Source organism: Leuciscus leuciscus (assembly GCF_965113295.1).
Source record: "Leuciscus leuciscus genome assembly, chromosome: 22".
Lineage (NCBI taxonomy): Eukaryota > Metazoa > Chordata > Actinopteri > Cypriniformes > Leuciscidae > Leuciscus > Leuciscus leuciscus.
Genome location: NC_138746.1, coordinates 2486423 through 2504154, shown reverse-complemented (window position 1 = coordinate 2504154; position 17732 = coordinate 2486423). Strand labels below are relative to the sequence as shown.

The following is a 17732-nucleotide window of genomic DNA, read 5'->3' as shown; positions in this document are numbered from 1 at the left end:
TGTGTGTTCTGTATCTGTGTGTGATCTGTATCTGTGAGTGATCTGTATCTGAGTGTGTTCTGTATCTGTGTGTGATCTGTATCTGTGAGTGTTCTGTATCTGTGAGTGTTCTGTATCTGTATCTGTGAGTGTTCTGTATCTGTGTGTGATCTGTATCTGTATCTGTGAGTGTTCTGTATCTGTGTGTGATCTGTATCTGTGTGTGATCTGTATCTGTGAGTGTTCTGTATCTGTGTGTGATCTGTATCTGTATCTGTGAGTGTTCTGTATCTGTGTGTGATCTGTATCTGTATCTGTGAGTGTTCTGTATCTGTGTGTGATCTGTATCTGTGTGTGTTCTGTATCTGTGTGTGATCTGTATCTGTGTGTGTTCTGTATCTGTGTGTGTTCTGTATCTGTGTGTGTTCTGTATCTGTATCTGTATCTGTGAGTGTTCTGTATCTGTGTGTGTTCTGTATCTGTATCTGTGAGTGTTCTGTATCTGTGTGTGATCTGTATCTGTATCTGTGAGTGTTCTGTATCTGTGTGTGATCTGTATCTGTATCTGTGAGTGTTCTGTATCTGTGTGTGATCTGTATCTGTATCTGTGAGTGTTCTGTATCTGTGTGTGATCTGTATCTGTGTGTGTTCTGTATCTGTGTGTGATCTGTATCTGTATCTGTGTGTGTTCTGTATCTGTGTGTGTTCTGTATCTGTGTGTGTTCTGTATCTGTGTGTGATCTGTATCTGTGTGTGATCTGTATCTGTGAGTGTTCTGTATCTGTGTGTGTTCTGTATCTGTGTGTGTTCTGTATCTGTGTGTGATCTGTATCTGTGTGTGTTCTGTATCTGTGTGTGTTCTGTATCTGTGTGTGATCTGTATCTGTGTGTGATCTGTATCTGTGAGTGTTCTGTATCTGTGTGTGATCTGTATCTGTGTGTGTTCTGTATCTGTGTGTGATCTGTATCTGTGTGTGTTCTGTATCTGTGTGTGATCTGTATCTGTGTGTGTGATCTGTATCTGTGTGTGATCTGTATCTGTGTGTGATCTGTATCTGTGTGTGTTCTGTATCTGTGTGTGATCTGTATCTGTGTGTGATCTGTATCTGTGTGTGATCTGTATCTGTATCTGTGTGTGATCTGTATCTGTATCTGTGTGTGATCTGTATCTGTGTGTGATCTGTATCTGTGTGTGATCTGTATCTGTATCTGTGTGTGATCTGTATCTGTGTGTGATCTGTATCTGTGTGTGATCTGTATCTGTGTGTGTTCTGTATCTGTGTGTGATCTGTATCTGTGTGTGATCTGTATCTGTGTGTGATCTGTATCTGTATCTGTGTGTGATCTGTATCTGTGTGTGATCTGTATCTGTGTGTGATCTGTATCTGTGTGTGATCTGTATCTGTGTGTGTTCTGTATCTGTGTGTGATCTGTATCTGTGTGTGATCTGTATCTGTGTGTGTTCTGTATCTGTGTGTGATCTGTATCTGTGTGTGTTCTGTATCTGTGTGTGATCTGTATCTGTGTGTGTTCTGTATCTGTGTGTGATCTGTATCTGTGTGTGTTCTGTATCTGTGTGTGATCTGTATCTGTGTGTGTTCTGTATCTGTGTGTGATCTGTATCTGTGTGTGATCTGTATCTGTGTGTGATCTGTATCTGTGTGTGTTCTGTATCTGTGTGTGATCTGTATCTGTGTGTGATCTGTATCTGTGTGTGTTCTGTATCTGTGTGTGATCTGTATCTGTGTGTGATCTGTATCTGTGTGTGATCTGTATCTGTGTGTGTTCTGTACCTGTGTGTGATCTGTACCTGTGTGTGATCTGTATCTGTGTGTGATCTGTATCTGTGTGTGTTCTGTATCTGTGTGTGATCTGTATCTGTGTGTGATCTGTATCTGTGTGTGATCTGTATCTGTGTGTGTTCTGTATCTGTGTGTGATCTGTATCTGTGTGTGATCTGTATCTGTGTGTGTTCTGTATCTGTGTGTGATCTGTACCTGTGTGTGATCTGTACCTGTGTGTGATCTGTATCTGTGTGTGTTCTGTATCTGTGTGTGATCTGTATCTGTGTGTGATCTGTATCTGTGTGTGATCTGTATCTGTGTGTGATCTGTATCTGTGTGTGTTCTGTATCTGTGTGTGATCTGTATCTGTGTGTGATCTGTATCTGTGTGTGTTCTGTATCTGTGTGTGATCTGTATCTGTGTGTGATCTGTATCTGTGTGTGATCTGTATCTGTGTGTGATCTGTATCTGTGTGTTTATTTTCAAGAACTTTTCAGGGCCTTGCATTTTTTTTTTGATTTCAAGGATTTCAAGGACCCGTGGGAACCCTTTTTTAAACAAAAAAAATAGAAATAAAAATAAAATAAAAAAGAACAAAAGTTCATTGCAACATTACTAAAACCTAAACTATTTAAAATATTTTCAGCAGTTAAATTAAAGATTTAAATAAAATCATTTATTATAATATTTATAAAAAAAATATGAAAAACTTTTTTCATATATTATTTTATTATATATTATATTATTATATTACATATATAATATAAAAAAGTTGCCTTGGCAACTAACTAAAAATCATTTTAAGTTCATGTCCTGAAATAAAAACAACTTAAAACCAAATAAAAAATAATTAAAGCACTTAACAAAATGACTAAAAATATTTATAAATAAATTATTATATAAAATAAACTATTGCTATTAAAGCTAAGCAAAAATATGAATAAATACCATAAAAGTCTATAAATAATACTAGAATAACTGGAGCACTTACTCTCTCTCTCCTTCTTCTTCATGCGCTTGCGTCTCCTGTCGATGGAGGCCACCTCAGATTTGAGCGAGAGGTAGTGATTCCTGATGTCCTGCAGTTTTTCCTGAAGGAAAGCGATCCGCTCGAGACTGCTCATCTTCTCCAGGTCCGCTGGATCAACGGGAGCGAGAGGGAACCCATGTCAGACATTCCATTCGCATCAAATGGGTTAAGACTATCAGGAATCCTGGCACTTACACATCTGGAAGGTCCACCTGGTCCTGGCGTGATGATCCCGGGAGTGGGAATGATCCGGCTCTCCGTGTTTCTGGTACCGGTGGCCTGAGGGGGGGGTCCGGCTCGAGCTCTTGCTCTCGCTGATACACTGGTCCTCGCTGTCACTGCTGTGGGCTGCACACACACACACACACACACACACACACACACACACACACACACACACACACACACACACTCAGCGTTACTGGACTGGCCTCGCATGCATTCATCAGTTTGTACTTGCATCTTAAATGACATTCAAAATGACATTCAATAATAAAAAAAAAAATGTATGCTTGAGTTTGATTTAAATAATCAATAATCAATCTGTGTGAAAGCAGAGCACTCAAGCGAATTTCCCAAACTAGGATTTGTGCTAATAATTTAGTAATTAAGATGAATAATAATTTAAAAAAAAAATGTTTTAAATAAATAAAAGTTAATCATTTTAAAATAAAAACAGTAAAAATTAAACAAAACTTAAAAAAAAAATTATATTCTATTTGTTGTTAAATTATTTAAATACTAAGTTAAAACCTTAACTGGACCTTCTACCAGTGCAAATAAATACATTTAATGATTTCATTCAAATAAATATTTATTAAATAAAAAGACAATTTAAACTAAACTAAAAACAATTTTATTTGTAGTAAAATTATTGGAATATTCATTTCAATGTGTAAATATTTAGGTCAAACTGAAAGGTCTTTCTTCAGTTTACACCCAACCAGACCTTTTATAAAAAATAAAAAAAATAAAAAAAAATACAAATAATATATATATATATATATATATATATATATATATATATATAAAAAACACACCTACATTTTTTTAAAATATTTTATATGTTGTTAAATTATAGAAATATTAACGTCAAGGTGGTACTTCAAGTCAACAGTAAATGTAGGTCAATCTCAAAAGTCTTCAGTTTTCAGTCAACCAGACTTTCTAATCAATGCAGTGAAAGTAAAAAAATAAAAATAAAATACCTGCAGAAATATATTACTATTATATAAAAATCTTCAAAATAACAATAATAATAAATGTAATATTATATTACAATAATCTAACCAAGAAAAATGTGTTTAGAATTCATTTCAGGTTCAGTGTGTATACATCTATCACTTTATTTCGATGGTTCATTCAGACATTCCTCTAACTGTAAGTAACTTTTCATCTACACCTCACCTAACTCTTATTAGAGTATAAGTAGACTGACTGCTTAAAGGTCACATTTGGTCAAAACTGAAATTTCCTGGCTTTTTTCATCATAGCAGAGGTCTAGGGGCGATGAAACTACCATATAAGTCTCAAAACAGTCGCTCCACAGACACATGCACACATTGTGCCTGTATAAAGTAGCTGTGCCTTTTCACGAGCCGTATAAATGTGACGTCAGAACTACTCAGTCACCGCCTTCAGTCACCACCCCCACCAATGGTCAAACAACAGGCCAATCAGAAGAGAGGCTCATGAATATTAAGTAGACAGGCCAAAATCGACCTGTCCTTGGCAGAGCTCCTGAGAAAGGAGCTGTAAATATATATATTCAGATGTTTTTTGGTACTTATACCACAAATTTATATTCTTAAGGACATCAAAACTTAAAAAAAAAAATCAGAAAGCTGTACAATATGGGACCTTTAATATCTGCTAACTCTTTATTGTGATGTTCCCCAACAGATATTCTACTGATATCTACTGATACTGAAATGAAGTAACTTTGCAACTACATTTCACCAAACCAAACAGTCTACTAATACTCTAATAAGAGTTAGTTGACATGTAGTTGCAAAGTCACTCACAGTCAGCAGAATGTCCAGAGTGCACTATTGAAATGAAGAGTTTGAGTTTGGCTTGGGTGTAAAAGAACTTGAGCAGAATCTGTTTTTATTGGCAGAATAGTGTTAGCAAACCATAACTTAATTTGGAGACAAAGTCATCTCTTAAAGTGAGTTACTGAAGTCACCGAACTCCTAGAGCTTTTCATTACCAGATGATGCCACAGCGTCTCAATGATAAACACACTCGAAACACTCGAGGAACGAGAAGCAGAGACACTCGAGCACGTTCACATCCCTGCAGGAATAAAGGACTCGACAAAGACGGAGCTACACAGGAAAGCTAAAGCTAAAGCTCTTGGATGAGCTTAGCATGGCTCCGCGGACCTCTCTAATACCCCTTTTCCACCAACAAGAACCGGGTGCTGGTTCAGAGCCAGAGCTATTGCCAGTTCGGAGTTGGTTCGACTGACGAGCTTACTAAGAACCGGTTTGCGTTTCCACCGGCCAGAGAGCCACAACAGCGCTATATCTTACGTCACTGCATACGTATCATGTTGCCCAGCAACGCTAGTCCGGCAGCGCCAAACACAAACACACCAGACTTGTTCGAGATGCATCGGCATCTCGCAGAACGATCAGCACATGAAATCAAAGCACTGCGAAAGCGATCAAAAAGCACAAGGAGTCGTATGATCTCCAAACACTCCCGCAGCTCTGATCGGTCCACGCTGCTCCGATGCATCTCGAACAAGGCATCAACAATAATAGACGTTGCGTTACTATGGATGCTCATGGGTTTGCGAAAATAAATCGGCATCCAAACACGGCGAATCCAACACGTTCGTGCAGCTCGCCGTAACTTACATAGACGGATATTATAATCGAGCTGCTATTAGCTCGACTCGCTGCTATTTAAAAATGGCGGTCACAAGTTTCTCTTCAGTCTTGTTTGGCCACGGTAACCCCGCCCCCAGCCTCTGACGCAAGCGGTTCTTTCTTGGCTCCGATCTAGACCCTGCAATGATTTGGTGCTACTTAAGAACCAGTTTTACTGGTTCGGAGCTGGTGCTTTGGCGGTGGAAAAACAAAGAACCGATTTGAAACTAGGCTCTGGCTCCGAACCAGCACCAGTTCTGCCTTGGTGGAAAAGGGGTATAAAACCTCTCGAAGAGTTCTCTCACCTGGTTTGCGGTTCTTCTTGGGATGTAAGCTCAGGTTTTTATGACTCCGCTTGTGTTTCTTTGGCGCTCCGCCGCCTTGAGACTCTTTGTGCCGCTTCTGACTGGATGAGGCTGAGAGACGGGAGAGAAACATTTATTAATGCATTTCTTGGAATGATTTTGTACTTATTTTTTAATGTGCACTAACAACTAGTCAAGATTTAAATAATATTCACAGCATATTAACACAGAAAAGGGTTAGTGTTTAAAAACACGAGACGCAGGGCAGTGGAATGAGGAAAAAAACTATATATATAAAAATTTTAATAAAACGCATTTTTCTTCGCACGGCATTCATGTGTGACATGCAAAATGTGTGAACATCTGCTAACTCTGCTCCAAAACCTAGTGATCTTCCTCACTTTCTAACCAAACAAGATATGTTTGTCACAAAGCATTAATGCAGGGGTTTGACGAATTAATCACATTTTAGAATTATCTTTTTAAATCATATTGAAGTATTGGTAACACTTTTCAATAAGGTCCCATTAGTTAAAGCATTAACTAACATTAAGAGTAAGCAATATATTTGCTACAGTATTTATTGATCTGTTAAGATTAATTAATAAACAAAACAAATGTTCATTGTTAGTTCATGTTAGCTCAGGTTTTATAATGTAAAATAAAATGAAAAATAATTGAAATCTGTTTATAGACACTACTGTTCAAAAGTTTGCGGTCGGTGAGATTTTAAGTCTCTTATGTTCAACAAGGCTGCATTTATCTGATATATTAATATTATTACATTGTACAAAAATACAGACAAAAATAAAGTACAAATTATGAAATATTTTTACAATTTAAAATAACTGTTTTCTATGTGAATTTATAGTGAAGTGTAATTTATTCCTGTGATCAAAGCTGAATTTTCAGCATCATTACTCCAGTCTTCAGTGTCACATGATCCTTCAGAAATCATTCTAACATGCGGATTCGCAGCTCAAGAAACATTTATGATTATAATCAATGTTGAAAACCGTTTCATTTTATCTTTCACGATTCTCTGATGAAAAGTTCAAAAGAACAGCATTTATTTGAAATATAAATCTTTAGTAACATTATAAATGTCACTTTTGATCAATTTAATGCATCCTCGCTTAATAAAAGTATGAATTTATTTTTAAAAACAATCGTACTAACCTCAGACTTTTGAGCGGTAGTGTGTTTAATCTTCATGTATATTCATATTTATAGGAGCTACACTCTTAATTTGCTCTCTTTGTTTGATGACAGAATAAAGCGGCATGAGAAAGACACCGAATAGAGAGACTGACGGACAGAGAGACTGACGGACAGAGAGGATCTGAATAGAGAGACTGACGGACAGAGAGGATCTGAATAGAGAGACTGACGGACAGAGAGACTGACGGACAGAGAGACTGACGGACAGAGAGGATCTGAATAGAGAGACTGACGGACAGAGAGACTGACGGACAGAGAGACTGACGGACAGAGAGGATCTGAATAGAGAGACTGACGGACAGAGAGACTGACGGACAGAGAGGATCTGAATAGAGAGACTGACGGACAGAGAGACTGACGGAAAGAGAGGATCTGAATAGAGAGACTGACGGACAGAGAGACTGACGGACAGAGAGACTGACGGACAGAGAGGATCTGAATAGAGAGACTGACGGACAGAGAGGATCTGAATAGAGAGACTGACGGACAGAGAGACTGACGGACAGAGAGGATCTGAATAGAGAGACTGACGGACAGAGAGACTGACGGAAAGAGAGGATCTGAATAGAGAGACTGACGGACAGAGAGACTGACGGACAGAGAGACTGACGGACAGAGAGGATCTGAATAGAGAGACTGACGGACAGAGAGACTGACGGACAGAGAGGATCTGAATAGAGAGACTGACGGACAGAGAGACTGACGGACAGAGAGACTGACGGACAGAGAGGATCTGAATAGAGAGACTGACGGACAGAGAGGATCTGAATAGAGAGACTGACGGACAGAGAGGATCTGAATAGAGAGACTGACGGACAGAGAGGATCTGAATAGAGAGACTGACGGACAGAGAGTGACGGACAGAGAGGATCTGAATAGAGAGACTGACGGACAGAGAGGATCTGAATAGAGAGACTGACGGACAGAGAGTGACGGACAGAGAGGATCTGAATAGAGAGACTGACGGACAGAGAGGATCTGAATAGAGAGACTGACGGACAGAGAGGATCTGAATAGAGAGACTGACGGACAGAGAGACTGACGGACAGAGAGGATCTGAATAGAGAGACTGACGGACAGAGAGTGACGGACAGAGAGACTGATGGACAGAGAGGATCTGAATAGAGAGACTGACGGACAGAGAGGATCTGAATAGAGAGACTGATGGACAGAGAGGATCTGAATAGAGAGACTGACGGACAGAGAGGATCTGAATAGAGAGACTGACGGACAGAGAGGATCTGAATAGAGAGACTGACGGACAGAGAGACTGACGGACAGAGAGGATCTGAATAGAGAGACTGACGGACAGAGAGTGACGGACAGAGAGACTGATGGACAGAGAGGATCTGAATAGAGAGACTGACGGACAGAGAGGATCTGAATAGAGAGACTGACGGACAGAGAGGATCTGAATAGAGAGACTGACGGACAGAGAGGATCTGAATAGAGAGACTGACAGACAGAGAGGATCTGAATAGAGAAACTGACGGACAGAGAGACTGACAGACAGAGAGGATCTGAATAGAGAGACTGACAGACAGAGAGGATCTGAATAGAGAGACTGACGGACAGAGAGAGGATCTGAATAGAGAGACTGACGGACAGAGAGTGACGGACAGAGAGACTGATGGACAGAGAGGATCTGAATAGAGAGACTGACGGACAGAGAGGATCTGAATAGAGAGACTGACGGACAGAGAGACTGACGGACAGAGAGGATCTGAATAGAGAGACTGACGGACAGAGAGACTGACGGACAGAGAGGATCTGAATAGAGAGACTGACGGACAGAGAGACTGACGGAAAGAGAGGATCTGAATAGAGAGACTGACGGACAGAGAGACTGACGGACAGAGAGACTGACGGACAGAGAGGATCTGAATAGAGAGACTGACGGACAGAGAGACTGACGGAAAGAGAGGATCTGAATAGAGAGACTGACGGACAGAGAGGATCTGAATAGAGAGACTGACGGACAGAGAGACTGACGGACAGAGAGGATCTGAATAGAGAGACTGACGGACAGAGAGACTGACGGACAGAGAGGATCTGAATAGAGAGACTGACGGACAGAGAGACTGACGGACAGAGAGACTGACGGACAGAGAGGATCTGAATAGAGAGACTGACGGACAGAGAGGATCTGAATAGAGAGACTGACGGACAGAGAGGATCTGAATAGAGAGACTGACGGACAGAGAGGATCTGAATAGAGAGACTGACGGACAGAGAGTGACGGACAGAGAGGATCTGAATAGAGAGACTGACGGACAGAGAGGATCTGAATAGAGAGACTGACGGACAGAGAGTGACGGACAGAGAGGATCTGAATAGAGAGACTGACGGACAGAGAGGATCTGAATAGAGAGACTGACGGACAGAGAGGATCTGAATAGAGAGACTGACGGACAGAGAGACTGACGGACAGAGAGGATCTGAATAGAGAGACTGACGGACAGAGAGTGACGGACAGAGAGACTGATGGACAGAGAGGATCTGAATAGAGAGACTGACGGACAGAGAGTGACGGACAGAGAGGATCTGAATAGAGAGACTGACGGACAGAGAGGATCTGAATAGAGAGACTGATGGACAGAGAGGATCTGAATAGAGAGACTGACGGACAGAGAGGATCTGAATAGAGAGACTGACGGACAGAGAGGATCTGAATAGAGAGACTGACGGACAGAGAGACTGACGGACAGAGAGGATCTGAATAGAGAGACTGACGGACAGAGAGTGACGGACAGAGAGACTGATGGACAGAGAGGATCTGAATAGAGAGACTGACGGACAGAGAGGATCTGAATAGAGAGACTGACGGACAGAGAGGATCTGAATAGAGAGACTGACGGACAGAGAGAGGATCTGAATAGAGAGACTGACGGACAGAGAGGATCTGAATAGAGAGACTGACGGACAGAGAGACTGACGGACAGAGAGGATCTGAACTGAATGCATTCTTGCTGAATAAACGCATTAACTTCGATCGATCACGTGTGCAGTTTCTCCTCATACCTTTGGCTTTCTGCTCGCTCTCCTGCTGGCTGCTGTTGCTGAGCGTCAGACTGCAGTTGCTGTTACTGTTGCAGGACAGGTTTCCGTCGAAGGCCTTGGAAGGGGATCCCGCCTCCTCTTCCCGATGGATCTCCGGGATCTCTCCACCTAAACTCTCCACCTCCACCGTGCTGCTGTCGGACTCGCTGCGTCCCCCGGCCCGCTCCTCCACCAGGGGTCCTTCGGGTAACGAGGCGTGTTGAGGACTGGCGGGCAGCGAAGGCGCGCGGATCTCGGGCAGAACCTCAGCGGGACCTTCGGCTACGGCGGGAGACTCCGGAGTCGTCGGAGGCGTGTTGAGGACCGAGTTGGTGCCACTGCTGGGATTCTCCTGCAGCTTCTCCTCTGCGATCTCTTCTTCGTCGTTGTCCCGGGCTGGTTCGGTGTTCGGCTCGTCTGGAACGGTTCCTGCCGGAGGAGGAGGAGAGTTCGCCGCCTCCGTGTCAGAGTCCGAAAACAGCTCTTTTAAAATCTTCTTGGGCCATTGAACTTGAATGCTGGACCAAACGTCCTTCTGGCCTTTGGTACGAGAGCTGGGCGACCTGTCGTCGATCCCTGTGGATATTTTGGCTCTTTTCTCTGGGATTTCCCAGAATCCTGAACACCCGCTTTTATTCTTCTCCTTGACGCCATTGTATTTCTTCGAAGGCGAGCTCTTGGTTTTCGGATGTCCTTTTGATATTTCCTTGGGTTGAAGTTCAGTTGCTTCGTCTTCAGAACTGCTTTCGCCTCGATCCTCCACCGGACCTCGTTCTTCCAACTTTTTCGGCGAACTACTTGGTAGCCAATCGCTGCCTCTACTGCTTCTAGTTTTGCCTTTCGCTGGGCTTTTCAAGCTGCGTTCACCTAGAACTTCTGCTTTTTTTCTTCTGCCGCCTGATCCTTCCACGTCCACCTCAAACTGGCTCTTCCTCTTGCCCGATTCTGGGCTTTCCTGGATGGTGGGATCCTCGTCGACAACTGTGGGAGCTTTGAAGCCTTCAGACGGGCTTCCGGTTTCCCAGTGCTGTGGTGTAAGCGAGCGCTCTGGAGGACCACCTTTCCGAAGACTCGCTCGTCCTCCTGGATGATCCTCTTCATCATGATCAGCGTCATCATCTTCTTCTCGTTCACTGTCATCTGTGGAGCTTTCTGAGACTATGGGAAACATAGGAATGGATATCAAACATTAACTGCTAAATGAGACCATAACAGGGTTCCCGTGAAAATGAATTTTCATGCAGAGTTTGAGAGTTGTCCATCTTCGTGGGAACTCAAGCAAGCTTAAAAGGTGAAGTATGCAATTTCTCAGACACTACTGGCACAAAATGGAATTGCAAAAACAATCAATCTTTTCCCAAAGATGTTTCCCAGACACTCCACACTACTGTCTGTACCAAGTGGCAACCTTCCGATCTCTCTCTCGAATCCGACACGGGAGTGACTTAAACTGCAATTCATCGACTTGCCACTAGAGACCGGCTCTAACAGAGAGTCAATCCCATAAACCCCCATGTTAAACTGCATAAAACTTTACAGCAGAAAAAAAACATGTTTACAGCCTGGTGCAAAAAGTGGTTTTGGTCTATATAGCTAAATTTGCCCTTCATGAAAACTGTGAGGGGGGTGAATTTTTGTATAACTCATCCGTTTAAATTATATTAAGCCTTAAAGTTCTGCATAATTAAGGGTGTGGCCACTTGAGTGACAGGTGGATTGCCGCTGATGTCACTACTAGCCGTTTGTCTGCTGTCTGTTAGCGTCACGTCACCTCAGATAATCCGCCTCATTGGCCATTTTCGTTTATCCGGGATTGACGCGCTGCCAAGAAGGCGACGGCCGGCTCCGCCCACTTTGAGCATAAAAAAAGCTTTTCAGAAACCTAGGGGTGACGTCACGGACACTACGTCCATTTTTTTTTTAAGAGTCTATGGTCTGTACACACAAAAGGTTGCTAAAACAAACAGATCAATATTTTTAAAGTCTCACATAATCACAGTGTCACCTGTCAGGACCAATGGTTTACTTACAGTGAGTTTTTTAGTATTGAAAAATTGCACACTTTACCTTAAAAAACATGACACATTATAAGACTCATAAATAAGCATTGTGAATATAAAGGTACCTGGGAGGCCGTTGAGAATAGATGTGATCTCGATGGGCTTGACGGGCGTCTGCTGGTTTAGTTCATCACCACACTCCATCTTCGAGAAGACATCACTGCCAGAGTTCGGTTTGGACAACCGATTGATGCGATTTCTGGGTGAAGGAAGATCCTCTCTGTCCGTCAGTCTCTCTATTCGGTCTCTTTCTCGCTCCGCTTTATTCTGTCATTAAACAAAGAGAGCAAATTAAGAGTGTAGCCCCTATAAATATGAATATACATGAAGAACACACTGCCGTTCAAAACTCTGAGGTCAGTACGATTTGTTTTTTGTTGAAAGAAATTCATACTTTTATTCAGCAAGGGTGCATTAAATTGATCAAAAGTGACAGTAAAGACAATGAGTAAAGATAATGTTACAAAAGATTCTACTTCAAATAAATACTGTTCTTTTGAACTTTCTGTTCATCAAAGAATCCTGAAAAATAATACACAAATAATAACAGTAAACGGTTTTCAACATTGATAATAATCATAAATGTTTCTTGAGCAGCAAATCAGCATATTAGAATGATTTCTCATTCAGCATGTTAGAAGGATCATGTGACACTGAAGACTGGAGTAATGATGCTGAAAATTCTGCTTTTATCACAGGAATAAATTACATTTTTCTATATATTACAAAAGAAAAGTTATTTTGAATTGTAATACTATTTTACAATATTACTGTATTTTTTATCAAATAAATGCAGCTTTGGTGAACAGAAGAGACATCTTTAAACAAGATTAAAAATCATTTTCATAAGATCAAAAACATCTTTAAAAAAAAAAAAATTAGACTGTACCTTTATTTTTTTGCGGTGCTTTATTTTGGGAACGTTCTTATTGGCTGGTCTGACAATCTTATCGGCTTTGATCCACTCGTCATACCTGTTAAGAGAAACAGTTGGTCAACATTTACTAATTAATACATCTCCAAAACTGATAAAACTCTGCGTCTTGTTGCAATAATGAAATGCAATGTCCAAATAATGAGAAATTACATTGTACAAGTCACACAATTCCAAGATATAAGTCACTATTAAGAGAATAAACACACTATATACATAAAACATAAGCTGCATTTACATGGACCCCAATAATACGTTTGTGATCGGACTGGTAGCACAGCCGAAAAATAAAATAAAATAAATAAATAAATAAAATTCACACATAGCCACGTCAAACAGAATTATTTGAAATTTCATTCGGATTGTAAGTGGTGGTTTAAACCGTTTCTAATCCGATGGAGAGGACATGTAAACACTTGATCGGATTGAGAACCGAACCTGGAAAGTTTCATTTCCAATTGAAACAGAAAGTGTCCATGTAAATGGGCATGATGTTCAGAAGGTCCTGCTCTATTTTTGTCAGCAGCAAGAAATCAGCGTCAAGTCTCAATGCTTGTACAAGTCAGAAATATCCACACAACACAAATAAACCGGACACAAATCTGAGAAGTAGAACTTGAGGATTGATCTCTGTCCTAGTCTCAAGGGTTATTCATACCGACAACAATTTGCAAAAGGCGAAACACCCAGAAATCATTCACTTTCAAGGAGAGCCCGAAGGAAAAACCTCCAGAACTGAGCAAAGATGGAAACATGCAGATTGCGTAGTTCGAGAACTGCCATTGAGATGAATGGGAACGCTAACGGGTCGCTCTCTGAGTTCACGAGATCCACCTCCTGACACGGGTCACGGCAGTCCAGTAAATGACAGCGTACTTTCACACTCCATTAGTCTCTGATCGACCTCTCAGGCACAGAAAAAAGAAGCCAAAAAGAAAGAAGCCAAATATTAAAATCAACCAACGTTCTTCCTCTGCCTCAAAGACGATAGCAAGGGGATGTTTCTGCACCCATTTCCACAGAACGACAAGTCTCAGCTCTGGTTTACAGCTGGTGTTAAGAAGCGTTTTGGTCGATCGGATCACAAGTAGACGAGGGAGACACATTCCCGTTTACACCTGGTGTTTTAATCCGTCTCTTTTCTCCACTTCTGTCCTGATTTCTTCCAGGGGAGAGTCTATGGGAGGGTAAATGTATGGGCTTCTTCAGATCTATTTACACATGAACCCGACCGGAGAAAGCAGGAAAACATACGGAGAACATCAGCTTTGGTTTCTGCTCTGAAGACCAGAGCTTCTTCAGCCACAAGACCAGCCGAACACGGAGTGTGTGTGTGTGTTAGCTCATCTTCAAACCAAACTTCATAATGTTTACGCATTAGGTCAGTATTTTTTTTATTTTTTATTTATATGATCACATGAGCGTTTACATGATGAAAGCAATCCGGTCGAATGTGTTTCCAACTACCTCTGGAAGTGTTTGAAAGTGGACAAACTCTAAATGTTTTAGACCCCGTTTACACCTGTGTTTAGCATCGTCTACTTGTGATCCGATCGACCAAAGCGCATCTTAATACCAGGAGTAAACAGGGCCACACACACACACACACACACACACACACACACACACACACACACACACGCACACACACACACACACACAGTCCAACTGATGCATGTTGCACACAAAACTAGAAGGCACGGTGTTCACAAAGTACCAGCTTCACATTACAAGCACTAATTGCTAAAACTACCCAAGTTTCCCAGATTAGTGCATCAAATCTTTCAAAGTTTTGAGGCACTAATTAGTAAAATAGAACTGCATCGTTTACACCAGTGAAATAATCTGTATTTAGCTCCTTTGCATGGGGAGAAATCTGGATCACACATTTCCTACTAATTTGCATCCACTGCATTGTGATTTAAACAAATTTCCACATATATAAAAAAATAAAAAAAAATAAAAAAAAGCTGGTCACTTGACGTGTCCGTCAAACTGCAATAGAGCGTTGCTGTGATAATGTATTTTTGTAGGCCAACCCGTACGTTCGCCTCACCCTGGTTCCCTCGACAAAAACACAACAGATTTTTCCACTGGGTTTTGGATTATAAGCACTGTGACCAACAACAGTTACACATTTTGTTCATCATGATAATCTTCACAAATGAACAAATGAAGTCTAAATACAATCTGCAAAAATAAACGAACTACACCACAGTCGCACGACTTCAACCTCACCACCATTAAGCTTCGCCAGTCTCTCCTTAAAAAAACATTTTCCCTGAAAGTTTGTAATGCAGCCTTTTAATGTCGCTTAATGTCCCTGACGGCATCTGTCGTCCCACACGGACATGTGATGTAGAATAAAACATGAAGACACCTAGAGCTTGTGATCACCACAGACCTCGTTTCAGGCATTTAACCCCCTCAAAAGCCCATCGACTGACTTCAGGACGGTGGAACCTCAAGCGCTAAAATGCTCGTTTCCAGGTTTTGGACTACAAAAACTCCACATGCACCAGCCTTTCTAACTCCAGGACTATAATCTGCTTGGGACTACCAATTTTTTGGCAAATGCAAACAAATGAGGCATGAGTTCCCAGGGTCCTGCCTTACCTGACGTTCCAGCCACAGTAGTGCACCAGGTAGAGCACCTCTCCCCCCTCCAGGTCTGACTCTTTGACAGTGGCTTCGTACGTCTTCAGATTTCGGCCTCGCCCATACCTCACCTGCACCTTCATCCCAGGAGGGTAACACTCAAACTCCTCCCCTTCCTCCCACTCCTGACTGCTGACATCCCTGCAAGAAAGACAATTCAGTACTTCCCGTTTCCTGGCCCTAGGCTTTTCCCCACAACCGCCCTCCCCAAAAAACCCTCCCCGAAATCTCGCTTTCTCAGCCTAATGCTTCTGAAATCTAAATTTTCCTCATCTTTCCCTGTCGGATAAGTCTAACACTCCTCCTGAACATCGGAGGAAGACATTATGGGGTCATCAGCCGGCTGTCTGAAACCTCAACCTGGAATATATTAAGAATCTGGTCTAAAACTGCCTGATTCGTTTTAAACACCTGAACATGAATCTTCTGGCATCATTTACTCACCCTCATGAAACCTTCCCTCCCTCATGAATTTTGAAGAATCTCAAGCTGCTCTTTCCATATAATGAAAGCATTGGTTGTCAAGCTCCAAAAAGGGACTGAAATAAATAAAAATGCCCAATCCAAGTATTCAGAAGCCATACTATTTTGTATACTAAGTCAAACTCTCTGCAGTCCAACTTGGATGATTTATGATATACGCGGAAAACTTGGAATATCAAATACATCTATAATATCTGGATAAAGACAACTATCCGTCTGCATTGGCATTCATCTCAAAGGCAGTCTGCTGGGAATACACAACCAGCATCTTTGCTCATGGGTACTGGACATTGACATCTTTTTAACCTGAACTGTGAACGTCATGTGACGGATGACTCTACAGCTCTAGGAAAAGGACATCACTGATTGGACGGCTAATGGCACTTAAAGAAGACAGTCTCAAACCCTTCACTGCTGACTATCATGAGCTATAATGTCAAAGACAGCAGATAGAGAAGAATAAAGTTCTATCAAAAAACAATAATATAATTATATATATATATAAATTGAAAAATCTGATACTAATGAAACTTCTACACGTTATGTTAAAAATGTCATATATATAATATTTATTTGGATTTTTTTATATCCTTATAGAAAAATATATTTAATAAAATGTTAAAACAGTATGAGATATATATAAAAATGTACATAATTCACTTATATAAAACTATTTATTATTTAAATTATTTTCTATTCATTTTATGTTAATTCTTTTTAGTTCATTCTAAGTTCTATAAAAAATATATAATTTATAATATACAGTACATAAATAAATTTGATAAAAACTGGATACTAGTGAAACTTCTACAGTAATTTTTATACGTTATATAATTTATATATATATATATATATATATATAAATAAATGTACATGTTTGACTAGAATAAAACTATTCATTATTTTAAAAAAATCATGTTTTATCGTGTATAATATATGAATAATGTACAGTATATATTCAATAAATTGAAATAAAACATGTTAAAAATATTATTAAAAAAATAAATCACTGAATACTAGTGAATCTATGACAATTCTCACATTCTATATATGTAAAAATAATACACATTTAAGTAAAACATCTACAATAATATAACAAAAATATATTAAGTGATTTGAATGTTGCTTGCAAAAAGTAATTTTCCCAGAATACACAACCATGTTTAAATGGCAGTGAATGGAGAAAGATGCATTTGCCCCATTACAGTGTGGTAATGCCGTCTACTAACCACCAATGCTAATCAACAAAAACCTGTAAAGAAATAGCTACTTTTATGGACATTCAAATGTTTTGGAGCTTGACAGCCTGTGGTCATTACATGAACATTCTGCTAAACGTCTCCTTTAGTGTTTCACTGAA

General features: G+C 40.6%; 1 protein-coding gene across 4 annotated transcripts in view; it reads right to left on the bottom strand.

Annotated features, from left to right (window-relative positions):
• arid4b (AT-rich interaction domain 4B) overlaps positions 1-17732 on the bottom strand; it is a 93070-nt gene that overhangs the window by 3113 nt on the left and 72225 nt on the right. For 2 of the 4 annotated variants that reach the window (XM_082153287.1, XM_082153286.1), the window contains exons 17-23: positions 15848-16030; positions 13187-13271; positions 12363-12564; positions 10220-11395; positions 5978-6088; positions 2989-3141; positions 2755-2901 (exon numbers count right to left, since the gene is read on the bottom strand). In XM_082153287.1, the coding sequence (XP_082009413.1) occupies positions 2755-2901; positions 2989-3141; positions 5978-6088; positions 10220-11395; positions 12363-12564; positions 13187-13271; positions 15848-16030 (2057 nt within the window). Of the gene's footprint in view, positions 1-2754; positions 2902-2988; positions 3142-4478; positions 5189-5954; positions 6089-10219; positions 11396-12362; positions 12565-13186; positions 13272-15847; positions 16031-17732 lie in introns of those variants that run through there. The other 2 variants (XM_082153288.1, XM_082153289.1) reach the window with 2 other exon arrangements.